The sequence below is a fragment of the Hylobates moloch genome, unplaced genomic scaffold (assembly GCF_009828535.3).
Source record: "Hylobates moloch isolate HMO894 unplaced genomic scaffold, HMol_V3 SCAFFOLD_5, whole genome shotgun sequence".
NCBI classification, from domain to species: Eukaryota; Metazoa; Chordata; class Mammalia; order Primates; family Hylobatidae; genus Hylobates; species Hylobates moloch.
Window position 1 is genome coordinate 86,018,166 of NW_026652280.1, and position 17,532 is coordinate 86,035,697.

General features: G+C 62.1%; 2 protein-coding genes across 6 annotated transcripts in view; one reads left to right on the forward strand and one right to left on the reverse strand.

Annotated features, from left to right (window-relative positions):
• PC (pyruvate carboxylase) overlaps nt 1-17,532 on the reverse strand; it is a 162,821-nt gene that overhangs the window by 59,633 nt on the left and 85,656 nt on the right. For all 5 annotated transcript variants that reach the window (XM_058438976.1, XM_058438979.1, XM_058438978.1 and 2 more), the window contains 9 exons: nt 16,512-16,647; nt 16,174-16,358; nt 15,802-15,967; nt 15,540-15,685; nt 15,263-15,380; nt 14,789-14,940; nt 13,352-13,470; nt 10,727-10,889; nt 8,304-8,486 (listed from right to left, as the gene is read on the reverse strand). In XM_058438976.1, coding sequence (XP_058294959.1) covers nt 8,304-8,486; nt 10,727-10,889; nt 13,352-13,470; nt 14,789-14,940; nt 15,263-15,380; nt 15,540-15,685; nt 15,802-15,967; nt 16,174-16,358; nt 16,512-16,647 — 1,368 coding nt within the window. The remainder of the gene's footprint in view (nt 1-8,303; nt 8,487-10,726; nt 10,890-13,351; nt 13,471-14,788; nt 14,941-15,262; nt 15,381-15,539; nt 15,686-15,801; nt 15,968-16,173; nt 16,359-16,511; nt 16,648-17,532) is intronic.
• On the forward strand, nt 1,024-5,040 carry LRFN4 (leucine rich repeat and fibronectin type III domain containing 4). The gene is made up of 3 exons (XM_032153594.2): nt 1,024-1,867; nt 2,306-3,664; nt 4,207-5,040. The coding sequence occupies exons 2-3, from the start codon at nt 2,316-2,318 to the stop codon at nt 4,763-4,765; spliced, it is 1,908 nt and encodes a 635-aa protein (XP_032009485.1). The 5' UTR covers nt 1,024-1,867; nt 2,306-2,315; the 3' UTR covers nt 4,766-5,040.

The window sequence follows — 17,532 nt, forward strand, 5'->3', positions numbered from 1 at the left end:
TCATGCCTCATCCCTACAGACGTGCAGTACCATGCCCGGCTAATTTTTGTATTTTTTAATAGAGACGGGGTTTCGCCATTTGGCCAGGCTGGTCTGGAACTCCTGGCCTCAAGTGATCCACCCGCCTCGGCCTCCCAAACTGCTGGGATTACAGGAATGAGCCACTGTGCCCGGTGGAAAACATTTTTGATGGAGAGAAGAGGAACAAAGACATAGCTGGTGCCACTGCACATCAGAGTTGACCTGCACCAGGACTGAATCCCCCTCATTTTACAAACGCCACGGCTGAGGACCAGTGAGTGGTGATAGAATGGCTTCCGGCTGCCCGTCAGCCCCTCACAAGCTGCAGCTGGCCTCTCCTCTCCCCCTAGGAAATGCTTGAGTATGTACCATCCATCTCTCCTGGGCCTACAGGAGGAAGTTGTTTTCAGTGGTCAGGTAACGTGCCCAGGACTACACTGCTGTGCCGGCAGGATCAGAATTCCAATCTTGGGTTTCCTCGAGTTTCCTGCCACCTGGCCCATGAGGATCAGGGCTGGAGGGAGAACGAGGATGGCTGAGGTTTAGGTGGCTTAAGGACCAGGAGACATGGGGAGGTGGTGACTTCCTCTGTTTCCCAACTGGGCAGACCACTGGTGGTGGCGGGCACAGCTGGAAGGAGACCAGGCTCGCTGAGCCACCCAAGCCCCAGCTTTCTCAACCAGGAAGCAAGGAACCTCCCCCACCTTACGCCGGGAGCCCTTTCTCTGAGCCGAGCTGGTTCCGAGCCGCTCTTCCAGGGAAATGGCCCGGCGGCGACAGAGCGGGAGGGAGGGGCCGCAGGCGCTGCGAGGACGCACAGCTTCCCACTGCGTGCCCCCGGCGGTTAGGAAGCCGCGCCGCGCAGACCAATCAGGCCCCAGGCGGAGGCCGGTTGGCCCCGGAACGCCTGGCCGGCGGGGCGGGGAGGGCAGCTGGGGAGGGAGGGAGAGGCAGCGGGGACAGGGCGGGGCGGCGGGGGCGGGGCGCCTGCCCGGAGGCCGAGCCCTCTCGGCCCCACCCCGCAGCAGCCCTGCCAGGGGCGCCGCCCCAGCCACCCCTCGGCCGAACCCCCCGCCGGTTGGGGACTCTCCACGTGACTCAGTGATGCAGAACGGTTATGACCTTCAGCGTGTGTCTGTGAACGCAAGGGTCCCAGCAACAGTGCGGGTTTGCGCTCGGCCCTGCCCGTGGGTGCAGGGACGTGTGGGTGTGTGGGCATGTGTGGGTGTGTTGGGGAGGGTGCCCAGCGACATGTGACAAAGACTCCCGTCTCCGGGAGATGGTGAAGGGGCCCGCGAGCAGGCGCTTTGTCTGGCTGTCTGCAGAGTGAGGTTCGCGCCGCGGCGGCGGGCGCCCGTGCGGTGCAGAATGCCGGGGCGCCAGGGTGGCCGGGGGCGCGCGCGCCTGTGCCAGGGTGAGTGCGCTGCGGCAGCACCGGGGGACAGCGCGGCGGGCCCGCGCCGGCCTGGGCCTCGGGCGTGACTGGGCGCCACCCGTGGGCGCTGCAGCGGTCGCGTGTCCCCGTGACCTCAGGAGCCGGCCCGGGCCCGGGTGGATCCCCGCGCGCCCCTCCCCGTCCGCCCTCCACGTGCGTGTCCGCGGCGCGCGCGACCGCCGGCGCGCACCCGCTCGCCTGTCGCCGCCGCCACCGCGAACCGCGCCGGGAAAAGGTGCCGGGAACCGAGCGAGCCGGGGCCGCGGGCCCGAGCGCCATGGGCCCGAGGGTGGGCGGCGGGCGGCCGGTCATCCCCGGGCCTCGCCCCCGCGGGAGAGCGGCCAGGAGTCGGCGGGGGCCGGCCGGGCTCGCAGGGAGGCCGGCCCGCGCCCCCTGAGCGACGGACACCAGGTGAGGGGGCCGCCGGGCGCAGGGCGGGGGCCGGCCAGGGAGGGGCCACGGACTCCACGGGAGGTTCGGGGGGCGCCTTCTCTGGCGGGGGAGGGTATGGCGCGGAAGGGGGAGGGGGCCGGCGATTCCTGGGGACGCCTGGGAAAGGAAGTTCCGGGACCCTCCCTGCTCTCGGTCCTCCTCCGCTTCCTGCCTCATGCCTCACCTTGTCCCCAGCGCCTGGACTCCCCCTTAACTGCCTAGGAAATGTGACCTTTGCTCTGGGGGGCCTGGCCCTGCAGGCCCCAATCTTCCCTCATCTCTGGCGGCCCTCTTGGGCCTCTGACCCAGCCCCTCCCCGGGCCAGGCTCACAGAAACTGGCTTCTGGGACTGTCCTGGGCCCAAGTGGGCACCTGCGCCAGCCCCACCTGTGCCTGGGCTGTGGCCCTTTCCTACAGGGCGCTCACCATGGCCCCGCCGCTCCTGCTGCTGCTGCTGGCCAGTGGAGCGGCCGCCTGCCCGCTGCCCTGCGTCTGCCAGAACCTGTCCGAGTCGCTCAGCACCCTCTGTGCCCACCGAGGCCTGCTGTTTGTGCCGCCCAACGTGGACCGGCGCACAGTGGAGCTGCGGCTGGCTGACAACTTCATCCAGGCCCTGGGGCCCCCTGACTTCCGCAACATGACGGGGCTGGTGGACCTGACACTGTCTCGCAATGCCATCACCCGCATTGGGGCCCGCGCCTTTGGGGACCTCGAGAGCCTGCGTTCCCTCCACCTTGACGGCAACAGGCTGGTGGAGCTGGGCACCGGCAGCCTTCGGGGCCCCGTCAACCTGCAGCACCTCATCCTCAGCGGCAACCAACTGGGCCGCATCGCGCCGGGGGCCTTCGACGACTTCCTAGAGAGCCTGGAGGACCTGGACCTGTCCTACAACAACCTCCGGCAGGTGCCCTGGGCCGGCATCGGCGCCATGCCTGCCCTGCACACCCTCAACCTGGACCATAACCTCATTGACGCACTGCCCCCAGGCGCCTTCGCCCAGCTCGGTCAGCTCTCCCGCCTGGACCTCACCTCCAACCGCCTGGCCACGCTGGCCCCGGACCCGCTCTTCTCTCGTGGGCGTGATGCAGAGGCCTCTCCCGCCCCCCTGGTGCTGAGCTTCAGCGGGAACCCCCTGCACTGCAACTGTGAGCTGCTGTGGCTGCGGCGGCTGGCGCGGCCGGATGACCTGGAGACCTGCGCCTCCCCGCCCGGCCTGGCCGGCCGCTACTTCTGGGCAGTGCCTGAGGGCGAGTTCTCCTGTGAGCCGCCCCTCATTGCCCGCCACACGCAGCGCCTCTGGGTGCTGGAAGGCCAGCGGGCCACGCTGCGGTGCCGGGCCCTGGGTGACCCCGCGCCTACCATGCACTGGGTCGGTCCTGATGACCGGTTGGTTGGCAACTCCTCCCGAGCCCGGGCTTTCCCCAACGGGACCTTAGAGATTGGGGTGACGGGTGCTGGGGACGCTGGGGGCTATACCTGCATCGCCACCAACCCTGCTGGTGAGGCCACGGCCCGAGTAGAACTGCGGGTGCTGGCCTTGCCTCATGGTGGGAACACCAGTGCCGAGGGGGGCCGCCCCGGGCCCTCGGACATCGCCGCCTCGGCTCGCACTGCTGCCGAGGGTGAGGGGACGCTGGAGTCTGAGCCAGCCGTGCAGGTGACGGAGGTGACCGCCACCTCAGGGCTGGTGAGCTGGGGTCCCGGGCGGCCAGCCGACCCAGTGTGGATGTTCCAAATCCAGTACAACAGCAGCGAGGATGAGACCCTCATCTACCGGTGAGGATGCGCGCCCCACACCCGGCTCACTCCGGCGCCCTTCCTCTGCCCTCTGCTCCCCACAAGGCTTTGCTTCCACCCCTCCTCTCTCTGGGGCTGACACCCCCTCCCCGACCATGGCTGCTGGACTCTTGGAGGAGCAGTGGCCTGGCCTGGCTGCCTGAGGGGGCTGGAGCTCAAGGGGCGGCAGGAGGACCCCACCCCATGAGATGTCCCAGGTGTCACTGAGCTGTGCAGGCCTCCTCGGCAGCAGGTGGCAGTTAGGTCTGTCTGAAGCACATGGCCCGCGCCCGCGCGTTATTTCTGCCTCTGCTGGTGCCATCCCCCCACCCCATCCCCCTCGCTTGCCTGGGTCCTGTGCCAGTGTACACACCTATCTCCTGGCCACACACTCGAGCCTGTTCACCTTCCTGAGTGAACACAAGAGCCCAAGTGGCCCCAGGGGCCACCAAGAGTGTTTGCAGCTGGAAGCACGGGAGTGGGGAGGTGAGGATGGGGCTAGACCCCAGCCCCGGGCTCTGACCACCTGCCCTTGCCTGCAGGATCGTCCCAGCCTCCAGCCACCACTTCCTGCTGAAGCACCTGGTCCCTGGCGCTGACTATGACCTCTGCCTGCTGGCCTTGTCACCGGCTGCTGGGCCCTCCGACCTCACGGCCACCAGGCTGCTGGGCTGTGCCCATTTCTCCACGCTGCCGGCCTCGCCCCTGTGCCACGCCCTGCAGGCCCACGTGCTGGGCGGGACCCTGACTGTGGCCGTGGGGGGTGTGCTGGTGGCTGCCTTACTGGTCTTCACTGTGGCCTTGCTGGTTCGGGGCCGGGGGGCCGGGAATGGCCGCCTCCCCCTCAAGCTCAGCCACGTCCAGTCCCAGACCAATGGAGGCCCCAGCCCCACACCCAAGGCCCACCCGCCGCGGAGCCCCCCGCCCCGGCCACAGCGCAGCTGCTCCCTGGACCTGGGAGACGCCGGGTGCTACGGTTACGCCAGGCGCCTGGGAGGAGCCTGGGCCCGACGGAGCCACTCTGTGCATGGGGGGCTGCTCGGGGCAGGGTGCCGGGGCGTAGGAGGCAGCGCCGAGCGGCTGGAAGAGAGTGTGGTGTGATGGACAGGCAGCTTCCTGTGTGCTCCAAGGGATGAGCCACGTGGGGCAGAGGGCCCGGGGCGGCCGCCTGGCCTGGGAGTCCCTCCCTGGTTTTTATTCTCGGTACCTCAGGCTCCCCTGTGTACTTGGCGGGGCAGGGAGCCCTTTCCTCAGTTCTGGCCTCCAGACGAGGGTAAGGGGCAGGCCCCTCCAACAGGTGCTCACAGCCACCAAGGCAGGGGCTGCAGCCACCCATTGGGAGTCTTGTTTTATTTATAATAAAATTGTTGGGGACACCTCAGTGCTAGTCTCTGGTGTTGTGTGGTTAGGTCCCCTGAGACGTGAGGATGGGACACGGGCCGGTGGTGGCACACAGACAAGGGCGGGTCTACTGGGCCTGGTGGGGGCAGCCAGAGCAGCCTGGGGCCTCCTGGCTTCCTGTCCACAGGGGCAGCCCAGGGCTATGGCCAAGGGCTGTGCCTGGTGTCTTCTGACCTGCAGGAGCATGGGCTTGGGCAGGCGGCCTCCCCTCGCCTGTAAGTGCAAAGAACGCCCCTTCCTGCCAGGTGGCGACAGGATGCCGTATCCAGTGTAAAGCCTGGGGAGCACGTGTGAGCGCCTTCCCCGTGGCGCTTCAGGGTCTGCGGGGCGGACACAGGACTGGACTAAGCAACAGGAGGAGGTGGGGGGCGGTACAGCCCTTCTGGGAGAAGGGACCTGGGCTAAGTGCACAGTGAAAAGTCTCCATGGCTCCCGGCGCTGACAGCTGTCTGCCACCTCTCAGGGCATCTTGGGGACTGGCAAAACGCCATCCCAAAGGGACGGAAGGGCAGGGAACCCCACTGCTCTGCCATCAGCCCGTGATCCTCTGGAAGGTTCCTGTCAGAACTGTGGGTCCGAGCAGGCACAGTTCAGATGTGCTCTGGGCCTTCCTGGGAAGGCGGCCTTCACCCTCCCTCGCTGCAGGGAGGCCGCCGGATGGGCACGAGCCCTGCTCTGCTTTCTCTGCTAGGACCCCTGGCCAGGCCCGGGCAGCCTCCCACCTGGCCCAGCCCCTGCAGCCTCCTGAACTGTCTGCTTCTAGGCACTGGCTGAGGGGCATGGGCAGATGTGGCCTTCAGCCCTGCAGAGGGTCAAGCTCCCCCAGGTGCTGTATGAAAACTCAGAAGGCGGCCCTGGCACCCCAGGCCACGGCAAACACGCCGCACACACTCCCTGGTGTTTTCTGTGTGAGGGTCAAGGCGCTGCCGCCAGGCAGCCGAGGTGAGGCAGGCGCTCTAAGGCATACGTTTGTTCATGTGTACATGGACATGGCTCACATGCGTGTGCCTGCCCTCCCAGCCCCAGAACATGCAACTAGAGGTGGGCTTCATGAGCCTGGTTTAAATGAATAGGAGCAAGGTCCTCGACAGAGAAGGGTGTGGGGAGCGAACACCATGGAGGAGTGGGCGGGGGCGCGGGACAGGGTGGGTGGGCACAGACAGGAAGGCCAGGGCTGCCACGCTGGGCGCTAGCATGAGGCTCAGGGGGTGGCTGGAGCCAGCGGCCTGGTCTCGGTGCACATTTGGGGAAGACTTGGCACCCCCAGACACCAGAGACACTTATCCTGCTGCTGGCCCTGTGGTCACAGGCTCTAGTGCCCCTTTCTCCACCTGGGGGGCGGGGGACAGTCTAAGGAGGAAGATCTTTCCAGGCCCTCCAGGGTGCAGTGCAAGCGCAAGGTTCTATGGTCCAGGGACCAGCTTGGCACGTGGGGAGCTGCTGAGGGTGAGGAGGGAGCAGAGAAACTGGGCACAACCCCAGGAACCAGCCAGGACCACAGAGCAACGGGCAGGGGCAGGCAAGGGGGATGGCCTGGGTCACCCCTGTACATGGCCACGCATCCCTTCAACACCAAAGCAGCCGCAGGACATCCCCGCCAGGACACCAGGAGCCGCAGCAAGGTGCAGGGGAGCACGTGATGTCGACAGCTGATGTCGGCGACACACCTCTGCCTATGTGCACGACAGGGACCCTCAACAGGGAGGCTGAGAGGCTCCCCACGGAAGAGTAACACCCCCTGGCCTCTAGGAGGTGCGCTGTTCCCTCTTAAGGTGGGAGACAGGCTGGCCACACACACAGGCATGAGCCCAGAAGCTTCCAGGGGCTCTTGTGACCAAGCAGCTATGTGGACACGTGAGGAGTGACCGCAGGACCCTGAGGGGACAGCACGGCCCACATGCCCCCTATCCCGCAAGCAACTGCACCTCGACAACAGGCAGGGCTGGAAGAAGCTGCAAGGACACGAGGCCAAGACAGAAGGGCCGGTGCCAGTGCCCAGCGCAGCCCGCCCTGTGGGGACCCCCAAGAAGAAGATGGAGTGGCAACTCCCACAGGGGCTGAGGGCCAAAGCCCCTGTCCTCCGGCTCTTCTTGCCATTCTGAGGGTGGCACCCACGGGACACGTGCTGGCTTCAAAGGCCGAGGCGGCATTTCCTGGCTGTGGATTCCTCTCTAGCTACAGACGCCAGTAACAGAGCCCAGCAAAGGGCTCTTTAGATCCTAAATGCCCATTCAGAGTCCTCATGCCAGGCAGGGCATCCCCCAAGGCCACCCAAAGACAAGCTGAGCTGCCAGCCCACCAAGGGCAGGGCCGCTTGCCTCCCAAGCCTCCTGCTCATGTCTCTGGCTGCGCCCCCACCCTCAGCTGCTCCTGAAGCACCCGACACTGTGTGCACCAGGCCAGGTGAGGAGAGCAGGGGGCTGGCGGGGGCCTGACTCTGTGCAAAGTGACCGCATCTACACGACTTGGGCTCTTGCCCCGTGGGGGGAATCCACATTTTCCAGAAATTAAGAATTATCTGGGAGGCCAGGCATGGTGGCTCACACCTGTAATCTCAGCATTTTGGGAGGTCGAGGCGGGCGGAACACCTGAGGTCAGGAGTTTGAGACCAGCCTGGCCAACGTGATAAAACCCCGTCTCTACTAAAAATACAAAAATTAGCTGGGCATGGTGGCGGGTGCCTGTAGTCCCAGCTACTCGGGAGGCTGAGGCAGGAGAATCGCTTGAACCCGGGAGGCAGAGGTTGCAGTGAGCCAAGATTGCGCCACTGCATTCTAGCCTGGGCGACAGAGCGAGATTCCATTTCAAAAAAAAGAATTATCTGGGGAACTTGTTCAAAACACAGGTTCTGGCGCCTCTACCCAAACCTGTGGGATCAGGATTTCCAGAAGGGAAGCCTGATGATATTTAACACACATTCCATGTGATTCTCACCCCAGAGGGGCAGGAAACAGTGTGGGTCTCCCCGGAACAAGACTAGACAGGAGGCATGTGAGGAAGAGCTCTGGCCAGGCCACTCCCTGGGACTCTTGAAGCAGGGTGCCCAGGCGCCTGCAGAGTCTGAAAACAGCTAGAGTCTGGCGTGCAGCTGCAGCTGAGGAGAGCCCTTGACCTCAACCCATCAGTCAGGGGCAAGGTTGAGGTGAGGCCATGTGCAAGGCCCTTGGTGGGGAAGTGAATGGCTGGGGGACCCTCCAAGGGCTGGGAGCAAAGGCAGGCGGGGGCTGCAGCCTCTCACCTTCACACCTCGCACTCGGAACTCCGCAAGGGCTCTGCTCATCTTGGTGGCGGCTGTGGGGTGGTCTTTGCCGTGGGCAATGACTTTGACCAGCAGGGAGTCATAGTGGGGCGAGATGACAGCTCCTTGGAAGGCGGACGCATTATCCAGGCGGATGCCCATGCCCTCTCCGCTCCGGAACACCTGTGGGAAGGGTGAGGCGTGAGGACCTGCGCCAGAAACTGCAGTCAAAAGTGCCCCACCCACCCCGAGGCTGGCCAGGTATGCACCCAGCAGCTGCTGAGAGCAGAGTGTGGGGTGTCCGCAGGTGAATCCCAGCTCTGGCTGGTCAGGTTTTGCTCTGTTTCTGCCACCAAACCCAGGAGTGCGTCCCTTCTCTATGTGCCACGCAGTCACTGCTACTGGCTCCCTGTGAGGAGCTGGGAGGGGGCAGAGGAGGAAGGGAATGCCTGCCGCAGAGCGGGAGAGGGGCCCAGGCAGGCAGGGGCCAGCCCTGCCTCTATTCCCATGGACCTGCTGCACCTGCCTGAGCAACCCTCTGGGCTTTCAGACTCATCCACGTGTCCATGCGTTCGTTCCACAGCACGGATTGAGGTCTGCTGACCCAGCCGCTAAAGGGCTTCGCTGTGGGCTCCTAGACAGTGAGGGGACGCGCAGGCTGGCGACAGGGCCTCCAAAGGACAGTGTGCAAGGCAAGAGGCGAGGCTGAACAGGGGGTTTGTTTTTGTTTTTAACAGGGTGGTGGGGAAGGCCTCAACATCCACCCATGCTCCCTTCCTTTCCTTTCCTTCCAGAAGGGAGGATGGGAAGGAGAGGAGGCAACAAGAAGTGGGAGAGGAAATGAAGGGACAGTGTCAGAGGCAGGAGAGTGCCTGCCCAGGGGTCCACACCCATCAGGGAAGCAAACCAAGGGTGAGGAGAGGGCAGCAGGGCAGTGGGACACGGCCAGGGCCAGACGGCAATGGGAGGGGCAGTGGAGAGGAGGAGACAGAGGCGCCGACACTCACACAGGCAGGTGGCTCATGCCGCCTGAGTGAGCTCCCGAAGAGAAAGGCTCCCCGGAGGTGGGGGACCCTTCAGGCCCAGGTAGGAAAGAAGGGGAGCGGGGGGACCGCCCAGTGGGGCTCGGGACACCCACTGCCCATTTCCGCTTCTCGGGGGCAGAGACCTGTGTTCAATAAAAAGGAACTTAATAAAATATTTAAGAGTGAACACTCAGCTGAGAGCAGGAACTGTCAGCTAAAAATACTCTGTGGTGAGGCAGGCTCTGAAGAGCCAGGCCTTGGAAGTGGGGATGGAGGGAGGCAGAGAAGTCAGGGGCCACTGGGCAGCACTCAGCCTGGGGCTGCCCCCACCTACGGATTCTTCCAGAAACAGAATGCAGGCGGCCAGCTCCCTGCTGAAGCCACAAGCTCTGCTGCTTCCAGAATCCAGAGAGCTCTGGTCCCTACCGCCAGCCTCCCCAGCCTCCCTTGTCTCAGAAGCCCAGAGCCTGGCCCAAACTCATGTTTGCTCCCCTCACCGCCCCCACACAAGCCCGGGGGCCTCTGCCTGGGACTCTGGAGCAGAGCTGGAGCTCCATCAATGTCTTGCCTCCTTTGGGGCTCAGGCCCCTGGATAGGGAGCAAGTCCCTAGCACAGCTGGCACGGTGCTGGCAGCACGTGCAGGGCTGGGAACAGGCACCACCGAGTAGGCCACAGGGCTCCTGCCCACAGCTGGGACCAGAGGCGGGGGAGATGGGTTTCGGAGGCCAATGACTGGGTCCCGGTGCTGAGAGGAGGGAAGGCCCAGGGAGCCCTCCTGGAGAAGGCTCGAGTCTTGCTGTGCTGGGGGGCCTACCCTGGGCCGCCTCGGCGCCCCCTACACCAGCTCTCTCCCCCGACCAAGGCTGCCATCTCACAGCCCCGAATCCGCCTCTCGGTCTCCCTCCTGTGCCGCCATCTCTGACTCCCTCACTCATCCTTGATGGGCCCCTGAGCTTGGCTCAGACTCCATTGGGACCTCTGGGCCCAGTCCTCTGCCGCCTCCACCCCCAGGTCCTGCCTTGCCAGCCCCTCCCTCAGATGGGAGGTGGCGCTTGGGCTCAGTTGGCAGCAAGGTGTGGGGCTCCTGTGGGAGTTGGAGGGTCAGGGGCTGGCTTTGTGTCTGGGTCCCTGCGTTTTGCTCCACCAAGCCGGCCTGCTCCCCGCTCCCACCCTCACGGCTTCCTCCTGACCTGGGCACCCAGCAGTCTCTTCCCCTGGGAGGCGCTGCCCCTCCTCTGGGCACTGCCTGCCCCCATGTACTCTATGTCCACTTCAGAGCCCATACGCGGGTCCTCCCTAACTGCCGGGCTGTGGCAACTTGGTGCTGCAGCCCCAGGCACCGGGCAGAACCTGTGCGCAGGTGAGCTGGCATCTCCCTCTGCTCGAGCGCCGCCCACCTCAATGCGGCCGGTGTCCGGCTGGAAGCTGCGCGCAGGGTCCTCGGTGGTGACCCGGCACTGGATGGCACACCCGTTGATGCGGATGTTCTCCTGCCGCAGGCCCAGGTCGGGTAGGCTCCTGCCCTCAGCCACGTGGATCTGAGCATGGACCAGGTCTACACTGTGGGGTGTTGGGGGGAGCGGGAAAGGATGGGAGAAGAGGGGAAACATGAGGCGGGGGATAGACGAGGGGCACCACAGCCAGGGGGGCGTCCACACACAGTGCAACTCCTGCCCATAGGCTCTGGGCCAGCCTGAACAGCCAGCTCCTCCCAACCAGTGGCTCCACCGGCCCCTGCCCTGCCCCCACCAGGAGCAGACTAAACTACACAGTGCTTGGCAGCTGGAGAGGGCCCGCTGAAATACCAGGACCACCTGCTCCTGCACCCCGACTCATGATGCCGTCCACACAGCCCTAAGCTGCTCCTCCCTGTACTCTGCCTCCTTCTTCCTTGAGGTCTGTTTTCCCCACTCCCCTAAACTCCCGCTTGGTAAAGCCTAGATTTGAAGCCTCAGCAGATCTCTAGGTCAGAGGGCCAGGATAGCTCATTCTTGGGGCCATATGTGCTATGCTGTGTGGGTGGCTGTGAGCGGGGCAGTGTGCAAGAGAACAGGTGCTGTGAAGGCTGGGCTCCTCGAAATGGCAACCACAGCTGTGAGAGGGTTGCACAGTGGGTGCTGGGTCAGGACCTGTCTTTCTGGGGCCTGTTTTCCTGCTGGGCTTGTGCCCAAAACCCCCTAGAGATGCTTGGAGAGTGCAAGCTTCCCCACTTCTGCAGGGTTTTCCAACCTCAGCCTTACTGCTCCTAAGGGCAGTCACAAGTCCAAGTGGAACAGCTGTTTAAAAAAAAAAAAAAAAAACTAGGCCGGGCACAGCAGCTCATGCCTGTAATCCCAGCACTTTGGGAGGCCAGAGTGGGTGAATCACACCAGGCCAGGAGTTCGAGACCAGCCTGGCCAACATGGTGAAACCCCGTCTCTACTAAAAATACAAAAATTAGCCAGGCCTGGTGGTGTGTGCCTGTAATCCCAGCTACTCGGGAGGCTGAGGCGGGAGAATCACTTCAACCCGGGAGGCAGAAGTTGCAGCACCACTGCACTCCAGCCTGGGCGACAGAGCAAGACTCTGTCTTAAAAAAAAACACTCAAGGTTTTACATGTATTGCCACTGAGGCCTGTGGTGAAGGCGGCCTGGATCCTGCACTGGCAGGATTTCCCCGTGTTCTTGCTGCCTGCTGGACCACTTCGCAGCAGAGAGGACAGCTCCCACTCAGTGCCACGGGCCAGGCCGCGCTCCTCCCATGCTTCATCTCCAAGACAGTGCGCTGAGAGCCCTGTCATTCCCACCAGAGGAGGAGCTCAAGGGTCAGAGAGGCTGGAGCTCACCCAGGCTCCATGTGGCTCAGGACCTGAGAGCACCTGAGCCCCAATCTGTCTGACACAAAACCCGCGCTCCAGAGCAGACAGACTCCCATCCCTAATAGGAGGCTCTAAGCAGACCCAAGACCGAGGAGTTCACAGCAGCTTGAGGAGAAAAGTCTCCTCGGCCAAAGCGTTGGCCTTGTCTCTAAGCTTCTCCTAAGGGGAGGGAGGGGCCTCCATGCCCCCGGCGGGCCACGGCAGCCACCCCGAAAGCATCCTCAGTCTCAGGCGGGGTGAGGGCTGGGGGCAGAACCAGGGTCAGGGATGCTCCACAGTGAGATGGGCTGGCCCAAAGCCAGCGTCAAGAAATTACATGGCTCAAAATAGAGACCTTGAAAGGGTGAGGGCCATCGTGACTGTCATTTAGAAACCAGGCGGATTTTTAAAATGTCATCCACAGTGCCTGCAGGGGGCATGCTAGTGCCACCTCTCTAGAGGGCTGTTCCAAGGGATGCTGCTTATCCTTCAATCAGATAATCCCGTTGAAGGGTTTACCCTCAGAACTCTTCAGAGCTGAAGCCAAACATTCGGGCACACAGATGATAACTGACACGCTTAATAACCACCAAAGCCAGACACAATCTAATTGCCTAACCATCGAGGACTATGTAAGTTAAGAAATATACACGAGACGGAATAGTACGCGGCCACTAAAAGTATTCAGAGAGAATTACGGCCTGGGGAAATGCCTTCAACAAATATTAAATTTGAAAAGTAGAATAAAAATTCTATATAAAACATCTCAATTGCATCAAACTATGTCTCTAGTAAAGCAAGCAAACTGGGAAAGGAGCAAACCAAAGACAACCGGAGATGCCTGGTTTCCAGCGCCAGCTGTGTGACCCCGAGCAACTCTCCAAATGTCTCTGAGCCTTGCTTTACTCCTCTGACAGATGGGAGCACCTGGGCCTGAGCAATCGGCAGCGTCCTGGCAGAGAGGAGGGCTGTCATCATTTTTATTTGCTCCTTTGTGCTGATTTTTATAATAACCATGTAATGCTTTTAGAATAATGACTTTTAAAACACTAAGTACCTGGATCCCCATTGCTCTCCACCAATGTGGGGAGTGATCAAGCCCCTGGCTGCCCCCAGGAGCCACTTCGCCTGCACTTTATGCAAATCCTAGAAGCCGTGCCTCCCGCCCCGCCCGCCTGCGCTCACTCGGTGATCTCCTCCGTGACCGTGTGCTCCACCTGCAGGCGGGAGTTGACCTCGATGAAGTAGTGCTTGCCATGCCTGTCCACCAGGAACTCCACGGTGCCTGCGTTCTCGTAGCCCACCTGTGGGGGCGGCCGCGTGAGCAGGGGGGGCACAGGCAGGGCCTGGGCAAACTCACTGGACCCAGGACAGAGATTCCGTCCCACCCATTGGGTTGGTTCCGTAAAAGAATGGCCTGTGGCAAACCCTGCCCCCACAGATGGCAGGCAGACCCCAGGGCCAGGGTCATGCTCCTGCCTGGACATGTCCCCCAAGTAGTCCACTGGGCTCCAGGGTTCCTGGAGTCACAGATGGCTGCACCCAGCTCATCTGGGATGAGACATGGGCAGAAGCCCCCACCCACCCCAGGCTCGGCACCTTGCCCTGCTGCCTCCTGGGCTTGCCCGCCAAGGCTGTGTCATCCACTCAGACCCGGAGACCCAGGCCTCTCCCAGCCCCTGATTCTGCTTGGAGGTGTTTTCAGAAAGTCCCCTTCTAGTCTACTGCGCAGTCACCTCTGGCCACCACCACCCAAAGAAATTCATTTGAGAGGTACCAACAGATAATGACTCTAACTCAAATTTCAGCCCTAATTCCAGTTTCACTTTTGGTCCCACCAAAACGACAAACCAGACTGAATCACCTCCCTTAAACCTGTTATGGAATGTGAAATAGTATAAGCCAGTAAATAAGACCTGTCTTAAACGCGACCTTGGTCAATGCCTCGCGTTAGCTGTGGCTGAGGCCTTGCTGCAGAGTGCACACCCCAGCCTTCAGCCTGGGGAGGTGACGCATCCTCCGCTGCCTATAGGCCAGGGAAGAAGAGGGGGCAGGACCCTGCTGCACGCCTGGCCACAGCAGGTGCTCTCCAGGCCAGTCCTGGGGCAGGTTGCTGTGGGGAGATAGCTTGCCACCTCAGCCTCCTCCAGGACCCCCCAACCAGAGCTCCCAGAAGAGCAGAGATGGGCAGAGGGTGCAGAGCAAGGAAACAGACCATAATAAACATGATGTAGGAGACAGAAGCACATGAGGGAGGAATGCCTTCGTAATGGTCCTCAATCTTGACAGAATCCACGGAATCTCATTCTCCTGATGACAGGGATGAGCTGGTGCCACAGAGAAGCCAGGTCTGTGTAGCAGCAGGGCTGAGGAGGCAGCTGGGGCTCCTTCCCTCCCTCTTCTCAGCCACCCTGGACTCTAAGCTTGGCCTCTGGGCCAGGTGCCTCAAGTGCACATGGAAAGGATGCCACGGACCCACTTCTGGCCCCCAAGAGAGTCCTTCACCCTCTTCTCCCCATCCCCAGTCACTCAGGGTCCCCTTGCCCCACCAGCACCCCACTGTGAGGCCTGCCGGCCTGTGAGCACAGACTCCTGTCCCAACACGGGAAGCCCACCCTTCACCTGCTTAGCGAGTTTCACAGAGTCGCTGGTGAGCCGAGTCCGAAGCTGCGGGTCCAGGTGGGCGGCAGGAGCAATCTCGACCACCTTCTGGTGCCGCCGCTGGATGGAGCAGTCTCGCTCGTACAGGTGCAGGATGTTCCCATACTGGTCCCCTGGGGAGGGAGGTAAACTGGGCTTAGCTTTTACTGGAATCTACACGCCTCCAAAATGCCCCTATCACCCCCACATAACCACTATGGCCAGTCGGTGCCGGCTGCCAGCGGTACAGAGGCTGCCAGGAGAGACACCAGCACCACCAAGGCTGTGAGGACCAACTGCCAGCTCGGTCCCTAGAGCCCACTTTCCAGAGTCCTCTGGAAAAGCGCCCGACAGACCCCAGGGCTGTCTCCAAGGCCAGCCACTGTGACCACACCAGGACTGGGCCTCTCAGCTCCTGCCTCCAGCTGCCCCAGGCGGGGCGTCGGGACCACTCACCCAAGATCTGCACCTCGATGTGGCGTGGCTTCTCGATGAACTTCTCCACGAACAGCGCCCCGTTCCCAAAGGCGGCCAGAGCCTCCGAGTAGGCCCGGGTGTAATTCTCCTCCAGCTCCTGCGAGGGCGGGCAGGGGCCAGGCAGACATCAGACCCCACAGCGCTACCTCTCCCCTGCCATGAATCCCACCCACTTTCCAGATGCCTTGAGTGGTCCACCCCTGCCCCCACGGCAGGCTGCCCTGCCCTGCTCCCAGCCCTGGGCATCTTCACTCACCTCGTAGCTGTGCACGACCCTCATGCCACGCCCTCCACCCCCATAGGCCGCCTTGAAGATAATGGGGAAGCCGTAGGTGTTGGAGAACTCGTGGGCCTCATGCAGGGACGTGATGGGGGCATCTGTGCCAGGGACGACAGGAACACCTGTTGGGAGAGAGGTGTGGGGGAATCTCTGTAACAGGCGGGAATCCCTGCCACCCCTCCCTGCTGGACCCTCTCCAGGAGTGCGTGGCCACCCCTTGCTTGCCCGTTATATTCACCTGCAGCGATGGCAATGGCCCGGGCCTCCACCTTGTCTCCCATCTTGCGGACCACTTCTGGACTTGGCCCAATAAACCGGACCCCTGCATCCTGGCAGGCCTGGGCAAAGTCCGCTCGCTCAGAGAGGAACCCGTAGCCAGGGTGCACTGCATCTACGTTGTTCTCCTGCGGGTGGGGGTCAGGGAGAGGACGGTACCCTTCAGTCCCTTCCAAGGCCTCAGCCAGCCTCTTCCCCTGCCTAACCTGCCGAGCTCCATCCGTTTACCCACCGACGCACAGAGACGCTGAGCACGCCAGCCTCAAGAGACCCCCGCGGCAACTAAGACTCCCTGGTCCCTGCTGTCCAGGCCCAGCCAGGCCACTGGGCTCACCTTGGCCACCTTGATGATGTCTGGGATGTGCAGGTAGGCCTGCACGGGCGCTAGGCCGCGGCCGATGAGATAGGCTTCATCTGCTTTCTGCCGGTGCATCTGGCCCGTGTCCTGTTCAGAGTAGATGGCTACGGTGCGGATGCCCAGCTCCGTGCAGGCCCGGAACACACGGATGGCAATCTCACCTAGAGGACAAAGAAATGAGAAGTTAGATTCCTAGGTCCTAGGAGAAGCAAAAAGGGGAGTGGGGAGCCAGGGCCTGGGGCAGTGAGTGGGAGAAGAACGCTAAGGCTGGGGCTGGCCACAAGGCTCCTCTCACCAGCCCCACTGGTGCTCACCTCTGTTGGCCACCATGACTTTCTTGATGGGCTTATACTCCAGGCGCCGGACATTTGGGGAGGCAGCGGGGGCGGTGGAGGTTCGGCGGATTCCCAGGAGCCTCAGGCCCCCATGGACTGTTCGGAACTTCAGCATCTGGGGAGGGAAGTCAGAGCCCAGGTTAGTGCAACTTCAGCACTGAGGCTCCTCAGAATGAGTGAGGGCCCTTCCCAACCCCACAGTGGCCCCATAGAAAGGCTAGCACCATCTACCTCCTGGATGCCAGGCCAAGCCCAATATTTCCTGGCTCTAGAGAAGGGAGCAAATCCAAACCCAAATGGAGCCCCCAGCTCACCCTGATATCCTAACTGTGACCTATTGTTGTAGAGACAGGGTCTCCCTATGTTGCCTAGTGTGGTTGCAAATGATCCTCCCGCCTCAGCCTCCTGAGTAGTTAAGACTACAGGTGTGAACCGCCTTGCCCAGCATAATATGCCCTATAACTTTTAAAAGTATCACGTCGGCCCATCCTGGCTAACACGGTGAAACCCCGTCTCTACTACAAATACAAAAAAAAAAAAAATTAGCCGGGGGTGGTGGTGGGCACCTATAGTCCCAGCTACTCGGGAGGCTGAGGCAGGAGAATGGCATGAACCCAGGAGGCAGAGCTTGCAGTGAGCCAAGATCGTGCCACTGCACTCCAGCCTAGGCGACAGAGCGAGACTCTGTCTCAAACAAACAAACAAACAAAAAAGTATCAGGTCGGGGGCGGTGGCTCACGCCTGTAATCCCAGCACTTTGGGAGGCCGAAGTGGGAGGAGCACCTGAGGTCAGGAGTTCGAGACCAGCCTGGCGTCTACTAAAAATACAAAAAAATTAGCCGGGCATGGTGGCACACGCCTGTAATTCTAGCTACTCAGGAGGCTGAGGCACGAGAATCGCTTGAACCTAGAAGACAGAGGTTGCAGTGAGCTGAGATTGCGCCACTGCCCTCCAGCCTGGGCCACATCAAGACTGTCTCAAAAAAAAAAAAAAAAAAAA

Bases quoted from the DNA above. Each gene is read 5' to 3' on its own strand.
- LRFN4 (XM_032153594.2), top strand. From the start codon at position 2,316: ATGGCCCCGCCGCTCCTGCTGCTGCTGCTGGCCAGTGGAGCGGCCGCC. The intron at 3,665-4,206 runs GTGAGGATGCGC...CCTTGCCTGCAG, and splicing joins GATGAGACCCTCATCTACCG to GATCGTCCCAGCCTCCAGCC.